A 16,765-nucleotide genomic window follows, 5' to 3' on the forward strand; every position below is an offset into this window, starting at 1 on the left:
AGTCACATCAGCTTTCTGAGCCCATGGAATGTGCATTGTTGAATAAATCCAATGAGTTGACCATGTGTAGGAGCTCACGTTAAGTGCTGGGGCAACTGAAAAGACATGACCTTTGCCTTGAAAAGGTTAATATCTATAGATCAGAAGACCCAAACTCAAAGCCTACAGAGGCCAGAAAGATAGCAAATTGAGTTAGCAGGTAGGTATTAAGAAAGAGGAAGCTGAGAGATCAGACACCATGCAACCTCCTACTAACTCAGTGGAGGAGTGGAGACCCAAGGTTTCCAAATCAAAAGAAATTGGAGCTCTAACATTTCAGGTGAACTCTTCAGAATTTTAAATGATAGCAACTGATTCGAGCAGTTGTTATATTTTATTTTTAAATCTACAGGCCTAACAAACTTTCTAGAAGCACAATTTGCCTAAAGGCCATCATTTTTGCACTCCTGCCTTACACAGAGACTATGGTGGGCAGCAGAGGGTCTGGTGCATTACAACCTGACAACGCATCCTCAAGGTCTGAGCTTAAAGTGTTATTTGTAAAGTTTGTCCTCATCTTGAAAGCCCAGAGCATCCAAGCACAGGAAGTGAAGCATCAGTGTGTGTGTGCACATGTGTGTTGGGGGTGTACAGGGTTTGTGTGAAGCAGAAAGACAGTGGTCATTTGACTGAGTGGATGACAGCCTCACACCACGTTGCTCTGCATTCCATCACATGGCTGGTCTGCAGTGACTATATTGCTGCGGGCACCAAGAGACACAGAGCACATCTGTTCTTTCGTCACTGGTTTCTCTTGACACGACCAGTGTCATCGCCAATTGGCATTTAGATTGTTGGCTCTGTTGCTACCAGTACCAGGCCTGGCCTGTAAGTGGCTGTTGTCATTGTGTATGCTCAGTGCAAACAGTAGAGCCTTCAGAAACCCGCCACACACCACCTCTGCTGCAGGGAGCTGGCACCAAGCACCAGAGTACTCACAGTACACACTCAGGGATTGTATCTTACTAATCTTGGGAAAACACTGGCAAATGGACAGGAGTCAAATAAGGTGTTTGCCCACATCCAGCATAGGCTGGCTTTAGTTTTACGACCTAGTGATTGAAGAAGAAGACTTTTCATTCAGGTTGGCAGTCCCTCTCATCTCTAAATTTCACTTATAAGATTTCTATTGTAGATTTCTCTTTTTTCAGAACTTACTCTTACCCCGGTGGTGACAACAACCTTTGAACATATACTACAGAGGAACCTGAATAGGTGCTTACAGGATGTGGGTTTTGTCTTTGGTGTCAGTGGTATAAGATGTTAGAGTTATAAGAGGTTCTCAGACGTACTTACTTTTTATTTTGGTTTCTGTTGTTTGCTGGTGCAAGGGTGGTTGATATTTTACAGTAATAGAGAGAGATTATTCTAAATAGAAGAATTCTTGTAACCAGTTTATTTCCAGTATTGATAGTAATAGCAGAGGGAATGTAATTAACTAGACATAAACATTTCTGAAAAGCACACATACACACAGGCATGGGCACAAGACACACATTAATGCTCATTTTCTCCTGATAATGCTTCACATAATTCCAAATCCCTTCTCTGAGGGTTGATTTTGTTTGTTTGTTTGTTTGTTTTTATTTTGTTAATGGAATTGTATGTAAAAATTTTCCTGAATTTTTGAAATTGTGTTTTTCCAAAATTGATACTTATGTGCCTCTTTTTGTTATTTTCTTTAGTTTTATCTCAAATTGTGATAAACTACACATACCATAAAATTTCCCATCTTAACCAGCTTTCAGTGTACAGTTCAGTGGCATTAAGCATACTCAGCATTCACCTCCAGAATTCTTCATCTTAATAAGTACGATTTTTATTTTTTAATTATTTTTTATATGTGAGTCAACTCTTTAGGATGTGCAGTTGAGAAAGGGGAATGAAAGCATGTAAAGCAAAAGGATATCTGCTCTTATTCCTCTTCCACTGAATTAATGCTGCTACCTGCTGTCAAGACACTGGACCAATTCCCTCTCATACTGACGGCAAAACCCTTTGTGACAACAGCAGCACATAACAACCTCGACTATTGATAAAGAATCTAAAATTGCAGCTTGAAAATAAAATATCAAAAACAAGGGAGGAAGGAGCCCTAATAGGTAAAAGTTGCATTAGCTCTATGAAGCATATTCCCTTTATGTAAAAGTCATATTGTTTTTATGGTTCTTTAATCTGAAGTCTGAGAATAAGAAAAAGGGCTTGCATCCTCTGAAAGCCATTCAAGTTTAGTTTTAAGGGATGCAGGCAGAGTTTACTCCTTTCTTGTTTTACATGTGTTTTCTTACTGGTGTAGCATCACTGCTGCCCAAAAGAAAGGAGAAATACTGGACTATTCATGGTCAGGTCAATTTTGGAAAGGCAGCTTGGGGACCCACTTGTAACTACAGGGGCTTTAAGCCTATAGCGTCACACTACTCGTGGTATCTGCAGGGTACAGAGCAGGGTTAACAAGCTTTTTCTGTCAAGATTCAGACACTAAGTGCTTTGGCTTGGGGCCATTAGTGGTCTTTGTCACAACTCCTCGGTGCCACCCCTGAACTGGGAACACAGCTGTACACAATACGTAAACAAAGGGATGTGACTGTGTTTTAATACACAACTTCATTTGCGGGGCTTGGCATTTGAATGCCATATAGTATTCATATGTAATGAAATATTTCTCTTCTTCTGGTTTTTTTCAACTATTTAAAAATGTAAAAGTCATTCTTATCTTATTGGCCATACAAAACAGGCACAGACTGGACTTGGGTCCTTAGGCTGTAGTTTCAAGGTCCCCGATATAAAGGAGAAACAGGATTCCAAGGCCCGTTGACAAGATCTAAATGATTCTCTCTGCTGAGTGCTAACCATGTAACCTTGGGTAAGTCACTAACGTCTCCAAATTTCAAGTTTCCTGTAGGAGAAGCATAATGACCACCCCATGGAGATGACAGTCAGTGACAAAGTGGGACACAAAACAGTAAGCAGTCCCTAAAGCTCTAAGGAGGCTAAATTTCCCTCTAGGGGAGCCTGAGAACACATTACAATTGGTGGCAGTCAAACTCCTAGCAATAGATCTTACTTTATTAAAAGGAAAGTTCAGTTTGTTTCATGTCTGTTTACTCCATCAACATAATCCTTTGTTCCTGCCAAAGGAATGTGACTGCTAAGAAACTACAAACTTCCTAAATTACAGGCTAACTGAGGAAGAAAATTCTCCATATATTTTCATCAGATATACAATAGAGTTCTTATTAAGTGATGGCAAGCTCTGTCCCATGGTGAATTCAGCTAGGCTGACCGGTTTCTATGGAATTCTTTGTTTTCCCTGGGGTGGTGAATTCTTCCTCTAGGGACCCTGTGCCCTGAAAGTTCATGGCACACCCAAAATAACAAATCATGTTTCTTCAGGATTTCTTGAATGTCATTAAGAGTTGGATCCATTAGGCTTCTTTTAGAATAAATAAAATCTGTGCCTGCAGCCTAACCAAGTGGAACTCTGCTTCACCAGCCAGTGCCCCATGGAAAGGCCAAGTGACAGAAGTAAATGGGAGAACTCCTTACCCTCCCCTCCCCCATCTAGTCTTCAGAGAGCCAGGCCACCTGACAGGTGGGCTCCGGGCCATGCTGAAACCTGTTACATCCCACTAAGGGAATGAATGGGTACATTCAGTCACCCTCTGCTCGTCCCCAAACAAGGGGCCTAGGAGCATCTTCCAGATACCAATCCAGCTGTGCTGACAAGTGCAGGTTATGGGAAGGAGGGAGTCACACCCCTTAGAGTTGTGGGGACCTCAAGCCAGGCTGTGGAGGAAGGATGTGGGCAGGCCCAGCGAGGAGGAGGAAGAAGGGCAGCTAGCAGCCAGAGAGGGCCGAGATTGTGCCTCTCTGGGTTACAGGTCCATCGCTTTGAGCGGAAATCTGGTTAGATCCATGCACTAACGTGGTCAGATGCTAACAGTGCACCTGTGAGGAGAAGGAGAGGTGGGGCACATGGTAGGTAGATCTGCAGAGTAAGTCAGGATGTTAAAAAGCATGGAACGAGGGCCTGCGGGGCATGGGCGAAGAGCTCTTGAGAAATGCAGTGAGGATGTAACAGTTTGATCCAGGCTCTTGCCTCCCTGGTGTGTGGTGAGCCAGCCTGCCTTGTGTTCTTAACCCGTCTTCTGTGGTTAGATGAGAAAGCTTCAAAAGTGAGCAAATCTGCCTTTATAAGAACCTGTGTAAGTAAAGGAATGAATATGTTTATACAAAGTGGCTTATTTTGAATGTTTTCAGGATTTGGGAAAAGAAAACACAGTGTGATTCATGAATCGTCTGAATAAATATTCTCTGTGGGTGGCAGGTCTGTGTGTTTATCTAATCCACACAGATGTATACATGTATTCAGAGAGTGCAAATATGTGCACACGTTCACACACACACCCGGCTCGGGAACACCCTGTGTGTCAGTAATGTGGGCTGCTGTTTAGGAACAGAATTAATCACATTAATATTGTTTTTTCCTGTGGAGGGAGGTCTGGCCTGCCCTGTTTCTATTTTTATTCCCTTTGGCTTATTTGCCACCCACATTCATAAAAGAAAGCAGAAAGGACATTTTTAATTCCTGTGTGCTGGTTGGCACCCTTATATACTTTAAGTTGGGAGGGTTTTTGTTTTTGTTTTTGTTTTAGTTTTAGTTTATAGTTTGGCTGCCCTGCCTGCCTTACAAGAATTCAGACTTTGGGTTGCTGGCAAGGAAAGACCAAAAGTGGTTCCACCAGCCAAGACCCTCCTCCCATGGCCACTGACTCAAAGAGACTCCTGTGTGGATATGAATGAATATCTAGTCAGCATGATGCCTTGGGATATAGTGGACTCATTAGGAAGACAGGTTTTCAAGTTTCAACCTAAACTGTCCTGATTATTAGCTGTGTGCCTTTGACCAAGGTACTTAACCTCAGTTCTTTTATCCGTGAAATGAGGATAATACCACTCACTACACAAAACTGCAGGAAGGACTGAGGGAAATCATGAACATAGGTGTGAGCAGAGTGCCCAACACAGGGAAGAAGTGCCGAGAGTGACAGGTGGGAACACAGTACACATCTGTAGATCATTTAAGACTCTTATACCACTTCTGCATCTTGTTCACTGCATTTTTGTGACCTGACACTCATGTATTTATTCATTCATTTGTTCACCAACTTATTTATATGTATAAAGTCTTGTTCCAAAATGCACTTAAAGTGGCTGGTGTCAGTCTCCTACCAGAATTCTTTCTCCCAATTATCATTAAACAGATGCAACTACATTAAGAAAATAGTTGTAAAAACATGCGTAGACCCTGTGCTTGATCCCTGCTCAGGGCGCCTGCTCTGGGCTGGAGCCTGTCCTCCTGGCTTCAAAGGCCCTGAGGACAGGATCGAAGTGCTCTGAGCCCTGGTGGACAGCAAGACACAAAAAACCTCCAAGTCTGCAGTATCCAGGAACCAGCTGGGAGTCCAGTTCATTGGAGGAGATCGAACTGGGTTCACACTGCTGGAGAAGGTATGGAGTGGCCCTGCTACAGGTGAGGACAGAATCATTCTTCCATCTGGGCCCTTTGCCCTGGGTAGACCAAGGGCTCCTGAGAGAGTCATGCCCCAGAGGCTCCGCCTGTGGAGGGGCCGTCCCTGGAATTGGCAAGGCCTTTGAGAAAAGAGCAGTGTTACATCCTCTGATACACGCAGCGGTTTGCATTCTAGAAAGCAAGAGGAGGAACACCTTATCGAGGGGAACACTGACCCCATGTGGACACTGACCCCATATGGACAGCCGGGGGCCTGAGGCAGGCCTCCCTGGGCCCAAGGTCAGGTGGGGAACCTTCAAGGGTTCCAGCTGGGGACTGGTGCGGATGTTTTCTATTTACTTGTTTTTTCTTTCTTTTTTCCTCTTTTCCCAGCAACCTCCCTCAGCAAGCAGCCTGCTGTTTTTCCTGGGCTGCCTCTTCAGGGAGACACTGCCCTTCAGAGCAGGAGTGTACCCCTGTCTGAGGGACAGCTAGCTTCCCAGCTACAGTTTTAGCGACCAGCTCTGGGGCCTGAGGCCATTTCCCTTCCTCTGAATCACTGTCTCCCGTCTCTGCAGCGTCTAACCCTCACAGACGTGTAAGCAGGGCATGAAAGGATGAACAGGAGTGTTCTGGGCAGGCGAGGGACTAGAACTGTCCATGCAGAAGAAACAAGCGCAAGGTACCCAAACAAACAAGCAACGCGTGTGCAAGGCTGGAGAGAGAGGGAGACGGACCCTGAAATCCTTGCAGTCACTTGAGCTTGCTGGGACTTTTTCTGGTGGGAGATGGAGATAAGTGAGAACAAGTTTTATGCCTCTTTGGATTTCAGCAGCTCCTTTGCAGCCTGCTTTGTTGGTACCAGCAGGGATTAGAGAGTGTAGACCTTTGGCCTTGGAACCACAAGGCAGCCTGGTATCACAGTAAACTCTGAATCCTTCAAACTGAAGAATTTAGAGACAACAGCTGATTTTGATCCTTATCATCAAATGTCTTAATACAATATCACTTTCTCTTTTGAATCTATAGCTCCTAAACCACACCTGCCCATTCTTGGAATTTATTTTTTAACATATTATTTATTTATTTTAGAGAGATGGGAAGGGAGGGAAAAAGAGAAGGAGAGAAACATCAATGTGTGGTTGCCTCTAGTGCACCCCCAACTGAGGACCTGGCCCACAACCCAGGCATGTGCCCTGACTGGGAATTGAACCAGGGACCCTTTGGTTAGTATACCAGTGCTCAACCCACTAAGCCACACCAGCCTTGGCCCTGGAATTCTTTTAACACCAGTATGACCATGCTCCTCATAGTGTTCTGGTGCTAGAAGAAACTTTACTGAGTCCCTGCCTCTGTCCACAATCAGAAACTACCCCAAACTGACCCACGTGGTTTAATGGACTATTGCTCCATCCTTGCTGATGCCAACTCATATTTCTTTTGGTTCTCATTGGGGTCGGGGGGAGGACTTTACCCTCAAGGTTCTTTCAGCTGATATAATAATGAAATAACCATGAGACAGATTAGCAAGAGAAAAAGACCAAATTTCGTTACATATGTATATATAGGAACCCCACATACATGAGAGAATCAGAGACCCCACATGCATCAGAGGTTCAAAGATGGAAAGGGAACCTGGGTATATATGCCATTCTGAGTTAAGAATGATGTAAGTTGCCTTGGGCCTTCAAAGGGTCATTGCAGGATGATAATAAGAGCAGATGCTTAGTAAAAGTAGTTTGTCCTGTCCTGTAGGTAAGTCAGAAGAGGCTATCACTATAATCTCTTATTGTAGACAAGGCCCATAATTCAGGCACTTCTAGGAAGTTAAGGGAGGGGCAGAAGTTTCTCTTGAGCCTGTGGCTAAAGTTGCCTTTAGCTCAAAGCAATACATGTACCCCCCCAGGAGGCACCTCTTTGGGTGACTAGTTCTGATAGTTCCAAAGGGACTTGCTTTTGCTACCATGGAAGAAAATAACAAAATCTCTGCTTGACCTCCAGTGTGCAAACATGGCCTCAGGGACACGGGTGTGGCAGGGGCTGAGGACCCTGAGGGGTGAAGGGATTGGGGTGGTTCTGATGAAACCTTGCCAAGGCATCACCAGCTCAGTTGCTGGGAATGGAGGAGAGAAGTGAGGTGGGGACTCGAGAGAAATAGAATTTCATGATAGTCAACGTTTTCAATCCACACTCTTTTCGGGAAGGAGAAAAATTAGCCAATAACAAAAGAAACAAGGAGAATACGGATACACATTGGTGGTTCTAAAGTCTCTTAAAAATGGAATTTATAGGATGAACGGTACCACAGAAAGTCTCTTTCTTCTCTGGCCACCACCCCAGAGGGCCTGAGTTGGGGTGAGGGTGTGGAGTAACTGAGAGGTTAAAGCTGTGCTGCTCAAGGTGGGCAAGGAAGCACTTTATAAAAAGAGCACCACCTCCAGCTGCCTTTTCTGTGGACTTGCCATTTTTCTTTTGAGTCTTCTCAACCACCGTTACCTTAATGTCTTGCCTTTAAAATGTGTTAACGAAGTGCCCTTGTTGGAGCAAGGGTGGGTGTGCACATGCACACGCATTATGTTAACTGAAAGGAAATTTACTTCCCTCTTAAGGCCAAATCCATCATTAAGCTGTGTACTTCAGACCCCCCAGTTTTAAGCCATTGGGTTTTTAATGGTGGCTCATTGGGGGAGGGTCTCATTGACATAAAAGTCATGTTCACAAAGCTCAGCGGTGTCCTTCTCCCCACCACATTGCTGCACCTTCCAAACCCACCGTGCATCATGTCTTTATCTGATATGCCTTTCTATCCTTTTCTTTTTCTTGTTTCTCAGAATTAGTAGAAAGTTGGTGAATTAAAATAAATAAATAAAAGAAAGAAATGGGCTATAAAACGCTGTTGTAGCACCGCTAGTCCTAACATGTGTTAAAACACTAGAAAAGCAGAGTTTCCCTTGCTCTTTTTTTGTTTTTTGTTTTTATTCTTACCCCCAGCAGAGTAATGGAAACAGTATGTTTTTTGCTTTTTTTTTTTTTTTTTCTTGCCCTGGCTGGTGTGGCTCAGTGGGTTGGGTGCAAATCCTTATTCTTTCCCTTGCTAGCTATGTGGAGTTGGGCAAGTTACTTCAATTCTCTCAGCCTCTGTGTCCTCATTTGTAAATTAGAAAAAGCAATGTGTAGTTCCCAGAATTTTGAGAAAGAAATACACAAAATAAATATAAGCGCCTCCATCATAGTAGGTACTCAATGCCTATTTCTCTCCACCTCTCATTTTACTGGGTCTCTAGACCTAAGAATTGTTCTCTGTTGGATTTTAGTCTAATTAACATATTTTTCTTTAAGCACCTTGGATGTGCCAGATCCTTGCACTGGGGTCCAAACAGAAACAAGATAGAGTTTGTCTCTTCAAGAGCAATCTCGTGCTGGAACTGGGAAGTGACAAATTATCATAGAGAGAGCAGGAGAGGAATGCCTAATAGTTCTCAGGGATGAGGTGGGGAGAAAGGAGCAGGTGTCACTGAGGAGGCACACTGATCAAGAGCCTTGAAGGATGTTGGGAGAAACGTGTTCTGGGAAGAGAGGAGCAAATGCAAGCTCATATACAGGCACTGCTGTAAGTTTAGCAGAGAGTTGGGGAGTGTTGGGTTATGAGGCTACATAGTGGAGAAGAGTCCAGATCAAGAAGAGCAGTATATGCTAAGGTTGGGACTGGGCTGGAAAACTGGAGAGCCATTAAAAGAGTTTAGGTTAAGGAGAGCTCTTAATGCAAGGATTTTACCTGAAGCACACTGAGCCAACTCTAAGATACACTTGTTTACACAAAGTGGTCCTTTCATATCAACATGAAGTGCAGAGTTCACCAGCCAAAGGTCTTATCTCCACCATTAATTAATTGTGTCACCTTAGTTAAGGCACTTACTTTCTTGTGGTCTAAGTTGTCACATCTCTGAAATGAAGATGTTGGACTACGTAATATCCAAGTGTCCTCCCTCCCACCTTTCACATAGTCTATGATTTCATAATTTTGTCATTGTTTTTTTGTATTTGTTTTATAATTTCTAATGTTAACATGTTAAAATTGCTATGCTAGCAGGATTACTGGGACCTAGTAAACATCAATTAGTTTTTAGTATTTCATGTAAAAACTAGATTACTAAAATGTGTGATAGTCGGCAGCCATCCGTCTCGAGAGACGATGGTGTAGCTTCTTAAGAGTCTATCTGCACCGCCGAGAATGGCTGTGCAGTCCGACTCGGGAGTGACACGATATCTGTCTCCTTCCGTGTTGAATCGACATCTTGCGATGACGCTGGAGTGTCCTCTCCAGTGGAGCTGAAGCTACAGAGCCTGGGCAGGGTGATATGGAGGGTCTGCTGTTGCCCATGCAGCAGACCCCCCCTCTCTTCGCAGCTGAAGGGTCCAAGGGAAAGACAGAGTCGATACAGCTTGGGTTCAGGTGCGCCGCAGGAGTTGCCGGTGTTGACTACAACGTCAAACCGCCTTAGGGACTCCGGCTCCGGATTTTCTGTCGGGGTTTACTCCCTTAGCCTTTCCCCTGAAGAGGTATGCCGCAAGGCAGCGGAGGTTTTTTGGAGTCAGAGTTTTCCTTCTCTGATGTACCCTGACTGGAAGATCGAACCAGCGACACTTAGCTCGCAGGCCGACGCTCAATCCACTGAGCCAAACCAGCCAGGGGTAATGTGTGATAGTATAGTGTAATTAACTAAAAGATGGTTAGTTTGTAGTCTGGGCTGGGTCAGAAATTATTTGTGAGACTTAGAATAAATTATTTTACTTTTCTGGACCACTTATTCCCTGCCCCCCAATACCAGGTCTAAAAAATGGGTAAACTGAGAGACAAGAGTAAGATTTGTCTCTTAAAGTTCATGCAACTTTATTCTACTTCTTGGATGACTAGAAAATATCTCTCTTTCAATTTAAAAGTGTTTACATCAGTACAGAAGAGATTGAGTAGCTTTTGCAAAAGATATGCTGATTTCATCTGCCAACACTACTCCCCACAAAAATCAAGCAAATATCATTTTAACTTCATTTTTAAAACTAAATATAATTTCAATTTACAGATTTGATCTGCTTCTCTTTTTATACTTTGAATTACTGGAGCTTATTTTCCTAGAAAAAAAAATTACATGTGTACTAAAGAGATCTAAAAATCCAAAGACTATGTGAAGAGCAAAAAATCAGAAATAGAAAATGTATAATTTTATTCACCCAAGGTAAACTTATTTTGTTTGTACTTTTTCCCAAAACAATTTATTGGACCATATATAACTGTTATGTGACTTGACCAAAATATCCCTCATCATACACTAAAATACAACAAAGTTTTAAGGGTCTTCTCAGCTTCAAGCAAAAACGAATTGCTAAAGTCTAATACTGGTAGAAAGTGATGTGATATGAGTGTGTAAGAAGTGATGGGGAACCCAGGACAGGAGCTAATGAACCTTTTCTGGGAGCTGACAGTTGGATCTGCAGGATGTCAAATTTGCTGGGCATAGGAGAGCAGAAAGCATGTCCCAGAAGAAACAGCCTATGAGAATCTACCAAAACCTTGATAGTCAGTGGCCTGTTGCAAACCAGCGAGGACTTTAGATTGCCTGATGGGTGTGGTGAGTGGGTGGGGGGTTCATTCAGCAGAATATGAAGGGTAGGGGAGTTCCCGGTTTTGAACAGCTTTGTTTGCTGGCTTGTAGAATATGGAATTGCTTCTGATGATAGTGGGGAACCAAGGATTTTATAGAATCAATTACTGCTTTACATTAAAGCAAATGTTACTGAATGAGAAAACCAACTCCAGCTTTACTCCTTTAAGGATAGGTTGTTTTTGTTTTTGTTTTTAATCTGGTGGTGCTTTAAAAAACTTCATATACAAGGCAAATACAGTCCTTATGAACATTCCTCAGAAAGTTCTCATAATTGCTGCAGAAGCCATAATTGCTGCAGAAGCCTATTAAGCACCTTTCCGGGTTCTTTAGTGGCATGCCTTAATACGTACTGCATTCTGGTGACATCCTTAAAGAGCAAGCTGGGTAGAAGTTGTTTAGGTCACTCTCGTCCATAGGAAGGAATGTGTTTGGCTCTGTTAGGGCTCACCGGAGGGCTTTGACCACGGGAAAGGCTATGGAATCCTGTATTAGCGAGTTTGGAGTTTCAGGTTTTTCCCGCGGAACTAGTTGTTTCTTAACCAGCTCATTTGCGCCACCTAGTGGGAACACTCTAGAATACAGCCTTGAAGGCGTTTGAAGTGCGGATCCAGCTGAGCCTTTCTTCCTCAAGTTTCTGATAGGCTATTTCAGCCATTCTTTCCCTATTAGAATGTTAGGAGACATCCCAGTAAACAATTTTTTTCCTGCATTTTGAGGTTGTGTGGTGTGATGAGGAAAGCTCTGTTCTGGCTTTTCACAGACCAACTCAATAGCTTTGGATAAGTCACACGTTCTTTCAAACTCTTCCCTCTTCTGCTTTTTTTTTTTTAAAGTTTCCATTCTCTGGTATCTATAGTTCTTTAGCGACATAACTATTTTTAGTATGTACCATTATACCTGTAATTCACAATGGTATTAGTCTGGGTAATTAAAAAACACTTCTTCGGCATTCTTAAAATTTAGGGGTGACTACGACTATCTATGATCAATACATGTATAAGTCAATACATAAATCAGTATCATCTGAATGCAAATTCATCAGAATGTCTCAGGCACCTTAACCACAGTCACTTGGTGGAGTGCAAAAAGCTGGCCTCTGCACTCAGACCTGCATTTAAATCCTATCTCCTGTGAGACTTTGTTAAGTTATTCTCCATCTTTGAGCCTATTTCCTCCTCAGTCAAACGGACGTGGCAAATCTTCCTTCACAGGGTTAGGGTAAGGGTTACATGATGTAATTGTATAGAGCAGTGCCAGGCACAGACTGAGGGACAGCAGGCCTCTGTCTGACGGAAGCCACTCTTATTGTTTAGTCTCCACAGCTACCTATTTACCCAGAGAAAACCACTTCTGCTCTGAGGCCCAGATTTCTCTTCTTGCAGATGGGGTCTTAGTTCCTCCTCTAGAGTCTTACAGATGCAATGAGAAAACACACACCCCTTCCCAAACACCTGGCATCTCCTAGGTGCTTGACAAATGGTAGCTCCTTTCTTTCCAAAAGTATTGACCCATTGCAAATAATTACAGGATTAGTTATAATGCCAAAATTGTGTTCATTCCATGATCTCTCCCTCACTCTCTCAGACACACACACACACACACACACACACACATTGCATTCCCACCTTGTTTTTCTGACCTCTATTATCAGATAACCAAAAAGCACAAGAACCTTTGGCAGCTTAGAAAAGGAACCACAAATTCACTTCAAAATCATCAGCATTTATTTTCCTTCCTCACACCAGGTGCGTGGGGCCTCATCTGAACAGCTGTGCCCCATCCTGCCCAGGGTCCTCTGCTCAGCCACAGCAGCTACCTCGCTGGCGGCTCCACTTCAGCCACTCTGGCCCCTCCACTGTGGCCCCTAGTCTCTAGTCCCTCTTCTCCCCCGTCAGTCTCTCCTCTACATCTGGAGTTCTTCTCGGTGGGTGTGTGACCAGAGAAGTGGTCTCAAGCCCCTAATCCCCAGCATGAATGACTGCTACCAGGTTTGTGTTTCTGAAGAGATCGGAAGAGGGGATAGTCCATATATATGTTAATACTTTCACTCTTTCCAGTCACCTTCTCAGGGAGGTATTGCTATTCTGTTTTAGGCGAGGAGACTGAGGGCACATTGCTTGCTTGATTAAACCAATTTTTATCAAACATCAATTCCAGGAACTGAGAATATGACAGCAAGTAGCAGACACAGCCTTGTCCTTTGTGGCGCTTACAGGATCTGATGTGGGATGAATCCAGGAGTCAGGAATGAAACAAATAATGGACTATGTGAAGCGGGGTGCTATGAAAGTGTAGAGGAGGGGGACGTGCACTGTCTCGGAGGTTAGAGAAGGCACCCTAAAAAGGGGGTATTTCAGCCAAGACCCCAGGGCACAGAGAGGTCACCCGAGGGTGGTGAAGGCAGAAGTGGGATCTAAATGTGGGTGAACTCAGTTCTACTGTGCCTGTGGGCCTCCATTCCTTTGTATATTTATATTTATGTTATTGTATTTTTTTGATAGCTTGTGACCTACAGCTCTTTCTCCAGGATAGGTTGTAGCTCCTTGTGAACAACAACCTCGTTTCCCAGGCATCTGCTACATAGTATAAATAAGACAAAGTAGATGCTTATTTACTTTTTCAATATATGTACTTGCCTATATTTAATAATGTTCTATATGTGCAAAAGTGCCTAAATTCTTCCATGTATATTCTGTTATTTCGTTAACCAGTATGTTTTCTAAGAGTCTCTGAGCACCTGGGCACTCCCCTGCTCAAGCTCCTTTTACTCAGGTGTTTCCCATTTTATAGGCTGGGGTGGGTGATCCAGGGTCAGTGAGCAGGAGATGGAGCAGTTCTGCAGCAGGTGGACTTGGACACAGCTCATTGATCTAGAAATGACATTAAGTGTGTCCCTCCAAATGCTGCATGGTACAGGGCTCATTCCAGCCTGCTTTCCAGACCATTCTTGATGAGGAGACGAGGAGCTGCTACCCTTTTCCAGGCACTGTGAAAAGGGTGAGGGGTACACAGTGAAAGCACATGTAGTAGTTGAATGAATGTTTCGTTTTCCTGACACTCAACAGCTCACAGTGGAGTAGGGCTAGCAGACATGCCCACAGTCCATGCCCACACACAAAGTACATTCCAGCTCATTGCCTGCAAGACTCCAGGTGCGAACAAGTAGAAGGAGTGGCTAACCTCACAGTAGGTTGAGTGGGAGTGTTGGCCTGTTTACGAGGCAGGTGACAGTCCTCTTGCCTGTTTGGGAAAATGAATGGCAGTTAACCAAGGCAAGAGGGCAGGAGGTTGTAGGAGCAGGCCCCAGGCAAGAGTCTCAGCCTGTGCAGAGACCCAGAGAAAGAGAACAGGTGGTGCATTTAGGACCTGTAAAAGCCCACAAGAGCCAGGCAGGTGGTAGATGTGTGAAAGGCAAGGTGCTCGACTGCATTTCAGAACCATTGGTATTTTGTTCATTTCCATTAAGGAATGTCCTCCCTTCTGTTTTTCTTGACATATACCATCTCTGATGGAAACTTAGGTAAAGAGAAATTATTCTCTGAGAAACATGGCAGTTTAGACCTAATGACCCTACCATCTGTAAGTGATACTTGGTTCCTGTTGGAGAGACAGCTGGGAGTGGTGGGGTCTGGGAGAAACTAGAGAGCATAGTCTCCATCTGAAGAAGACAGCCACTTAACTTCAGCTGCCCAGGGGCTTCAGATCTTGCAATATTTCAGAAAAAGCAAGCAACCTAGATTTCTGGCAAGTTAGCCATGTTTTTAAACATTGCTTCGATTAAAAAAAAAAAAAACTAACAGAAGATATTTGCAAGCTAAGCCTTTTTCACAGGCCATGCTTACAGGCTCTTGTTTAAAGGTGCCAGAGGTCACAAAGTTATTGTCAGAATCTTTCAACAAGTCACCATCTAACCATCTTTCTCCCCCTGCTTTCCAGAAAGAGATGACGAGCAGGATGTGTCACTAACGAAGACGGAGGAAAGCTGTTTGCTCCTGGAGTCCCATGTGGGCAGGAGGAAGACCTTGCGGACTGAAATGGCGCACAGACTTCCGGGAGCGGGCGAGCTAGAGACCAGGGGTGATTCCTGAGAGAAGTCTCCCATCCCTTCCTGTGCTCTTAACCCTAAGTGCTGCTAGCCATGACCTGTGGACCTGGCCGACCACAGCGTGAGAAAAGGACCACCCCTCTCCTCCTGGCTCTGGAAGAAGCCTCCTGAGTGCATGCAGTTCTGCCTGGGACCTGTGCCCAAGCTGTGCTGGAATTCAGGTTGTGAGACCGAGATACTGTTTGTACTTTTCCACCTATTCGTCTTGTCCACTGGCCGACTTTTCTGTGCGTGTTTTCTAAGTACCGAGTGCATTTGGATCTCTAGATGCACAGCAAGTTTTTCTACCACAAGCCTTCCTTTCGGGTCCCTGAGAACTCCCACCCTGACCCTGTGTCCTACCTGCGCACAGGGCTGCGCAGCTGGGAGACCTGAGGCCCCACCATAGCACTAGCTCCATTTTCCTAACGGGCGGTTTTATCAGGGACGCTCCCAGGGTGGCTGGTCTCTGCCCCCAACAGGGTCTACACACTTTAACTACAGGGAAGAGACTAGTTTCTAGCAAAAGGCTAACAAGTTACCAGTTCACCCAAAGTGTTTTTTTATAACCACACCATTCCTTGTTTCTTCCATTCAAGATATTTTTCCTGTTTCTCAGAAGAAACATAAAAGGAAGCTATAAATGACTAAGGATGGTCAGCAGAAGCCCTGAGCCAGATTAGTGCAGCGTTTGTTCTTTATTAGGGGGTAGGGATTCGTGGCTGTCTCTGCATAATACTAAAATTTCAGTGGAAAAATAAAACAAAAACTAAGTACAATTGGTTATTGGTGCATATAGCTCAGACTCTCAGCGCATTGACTTGTAACCTTCCTAGGCGGCCCTCTGAGATTTTAAACCCAGCCACTGTTTTCTTCCTCCGCCTCCACACTCTCCCCTCCTCTGCCGTGTTATATTTCGGCATAAAAGTACTTTCTGCCCCAATGAATGTGCCACAGTTGCCAAGGTAACCGTGGAGGTGGAGCTCACGTCCTTCTTCCATCTTTCCCAAGTTTTGTGCTCCAGTAGACAAGGTAACGCATTCTGTGCTCCTACTGCCTGTTGAACCTCGGCGAGTTTTCTTGAAGAATGATGCCTTCTCTCGTTCATCCGCGAAGCTGAGGTTGCCCTGAAAGTCTGCGACTAGGTACTTCCAGTAATCATGTGAATATGACAAAATCTCAGTTGGTGGAGGGAAGTAGGTGAGAATGTACTCGTGTGTTTTAATGTAATACTGATTAAAGAATAATTAAACAACTCTGATTTCATTTCGTTACACGTAATGTTTTAAAGCTATTTGTGGTTGCCACGAGAGCCTAGAAAGCATGAAATCCTCTTGGTCCAAACTACGAAAGGGCTGACTGTCTGGGGGCGGTGACATTCTACGTTGACCTCACTGGGCGAGTCAACCCTTGCTTTGCATCTCGTCCAAGTTGTCTTATGGAATCCAAATGCTGCTACCTCTCCGT

The 16,765-nt window shown here is 44.1% G+C and overlaps 1 protein-coding gene across 2 annotated transcripts in view; it reads left to right on the plus strand.

The window, feature by feature from the left end:
- Window positions 1–16,554, plus strand: part of MOB3B (MOB kinase activator 3B) — a 186,274-nt gene extending 169,720 nt beyond the window's left edge. The window contains exon 5 of one of the 2 annotated variants that reach the window (XM_090274049.1): window positions 15,151–16,554. In XM_090274049.1, the coding sequence (XP_090130175.1) occupies window positions 15,151–15,302 (152 nt within the window). In that variant the 3' untranslated portion in view covers window positions 15,303–16,554. The remainder of the gene's footprint in view (window positions 1–15,150) is intronic. The other variant, XM_090274050.1, reaches the window with a different exon arrangement.
- Window positions 16,555–16,765: the final 211 nt, after the last annotated feature.

This window comes from Furipterus horrens, unplaced genomic scaffold, assembly GCF_987537825.1.
Source record: "Furipterus horrens unplaced genomic scaffold, mFurHor1.1.pri manual_scaffold_4, whole genome shotgun sequence".
Lineage (NCBI taxonomy): Eukaryota > Metazoa > Chordata > Mammalia > Chiroptera > Furipteridae > Furipterus > Furipterus horrens.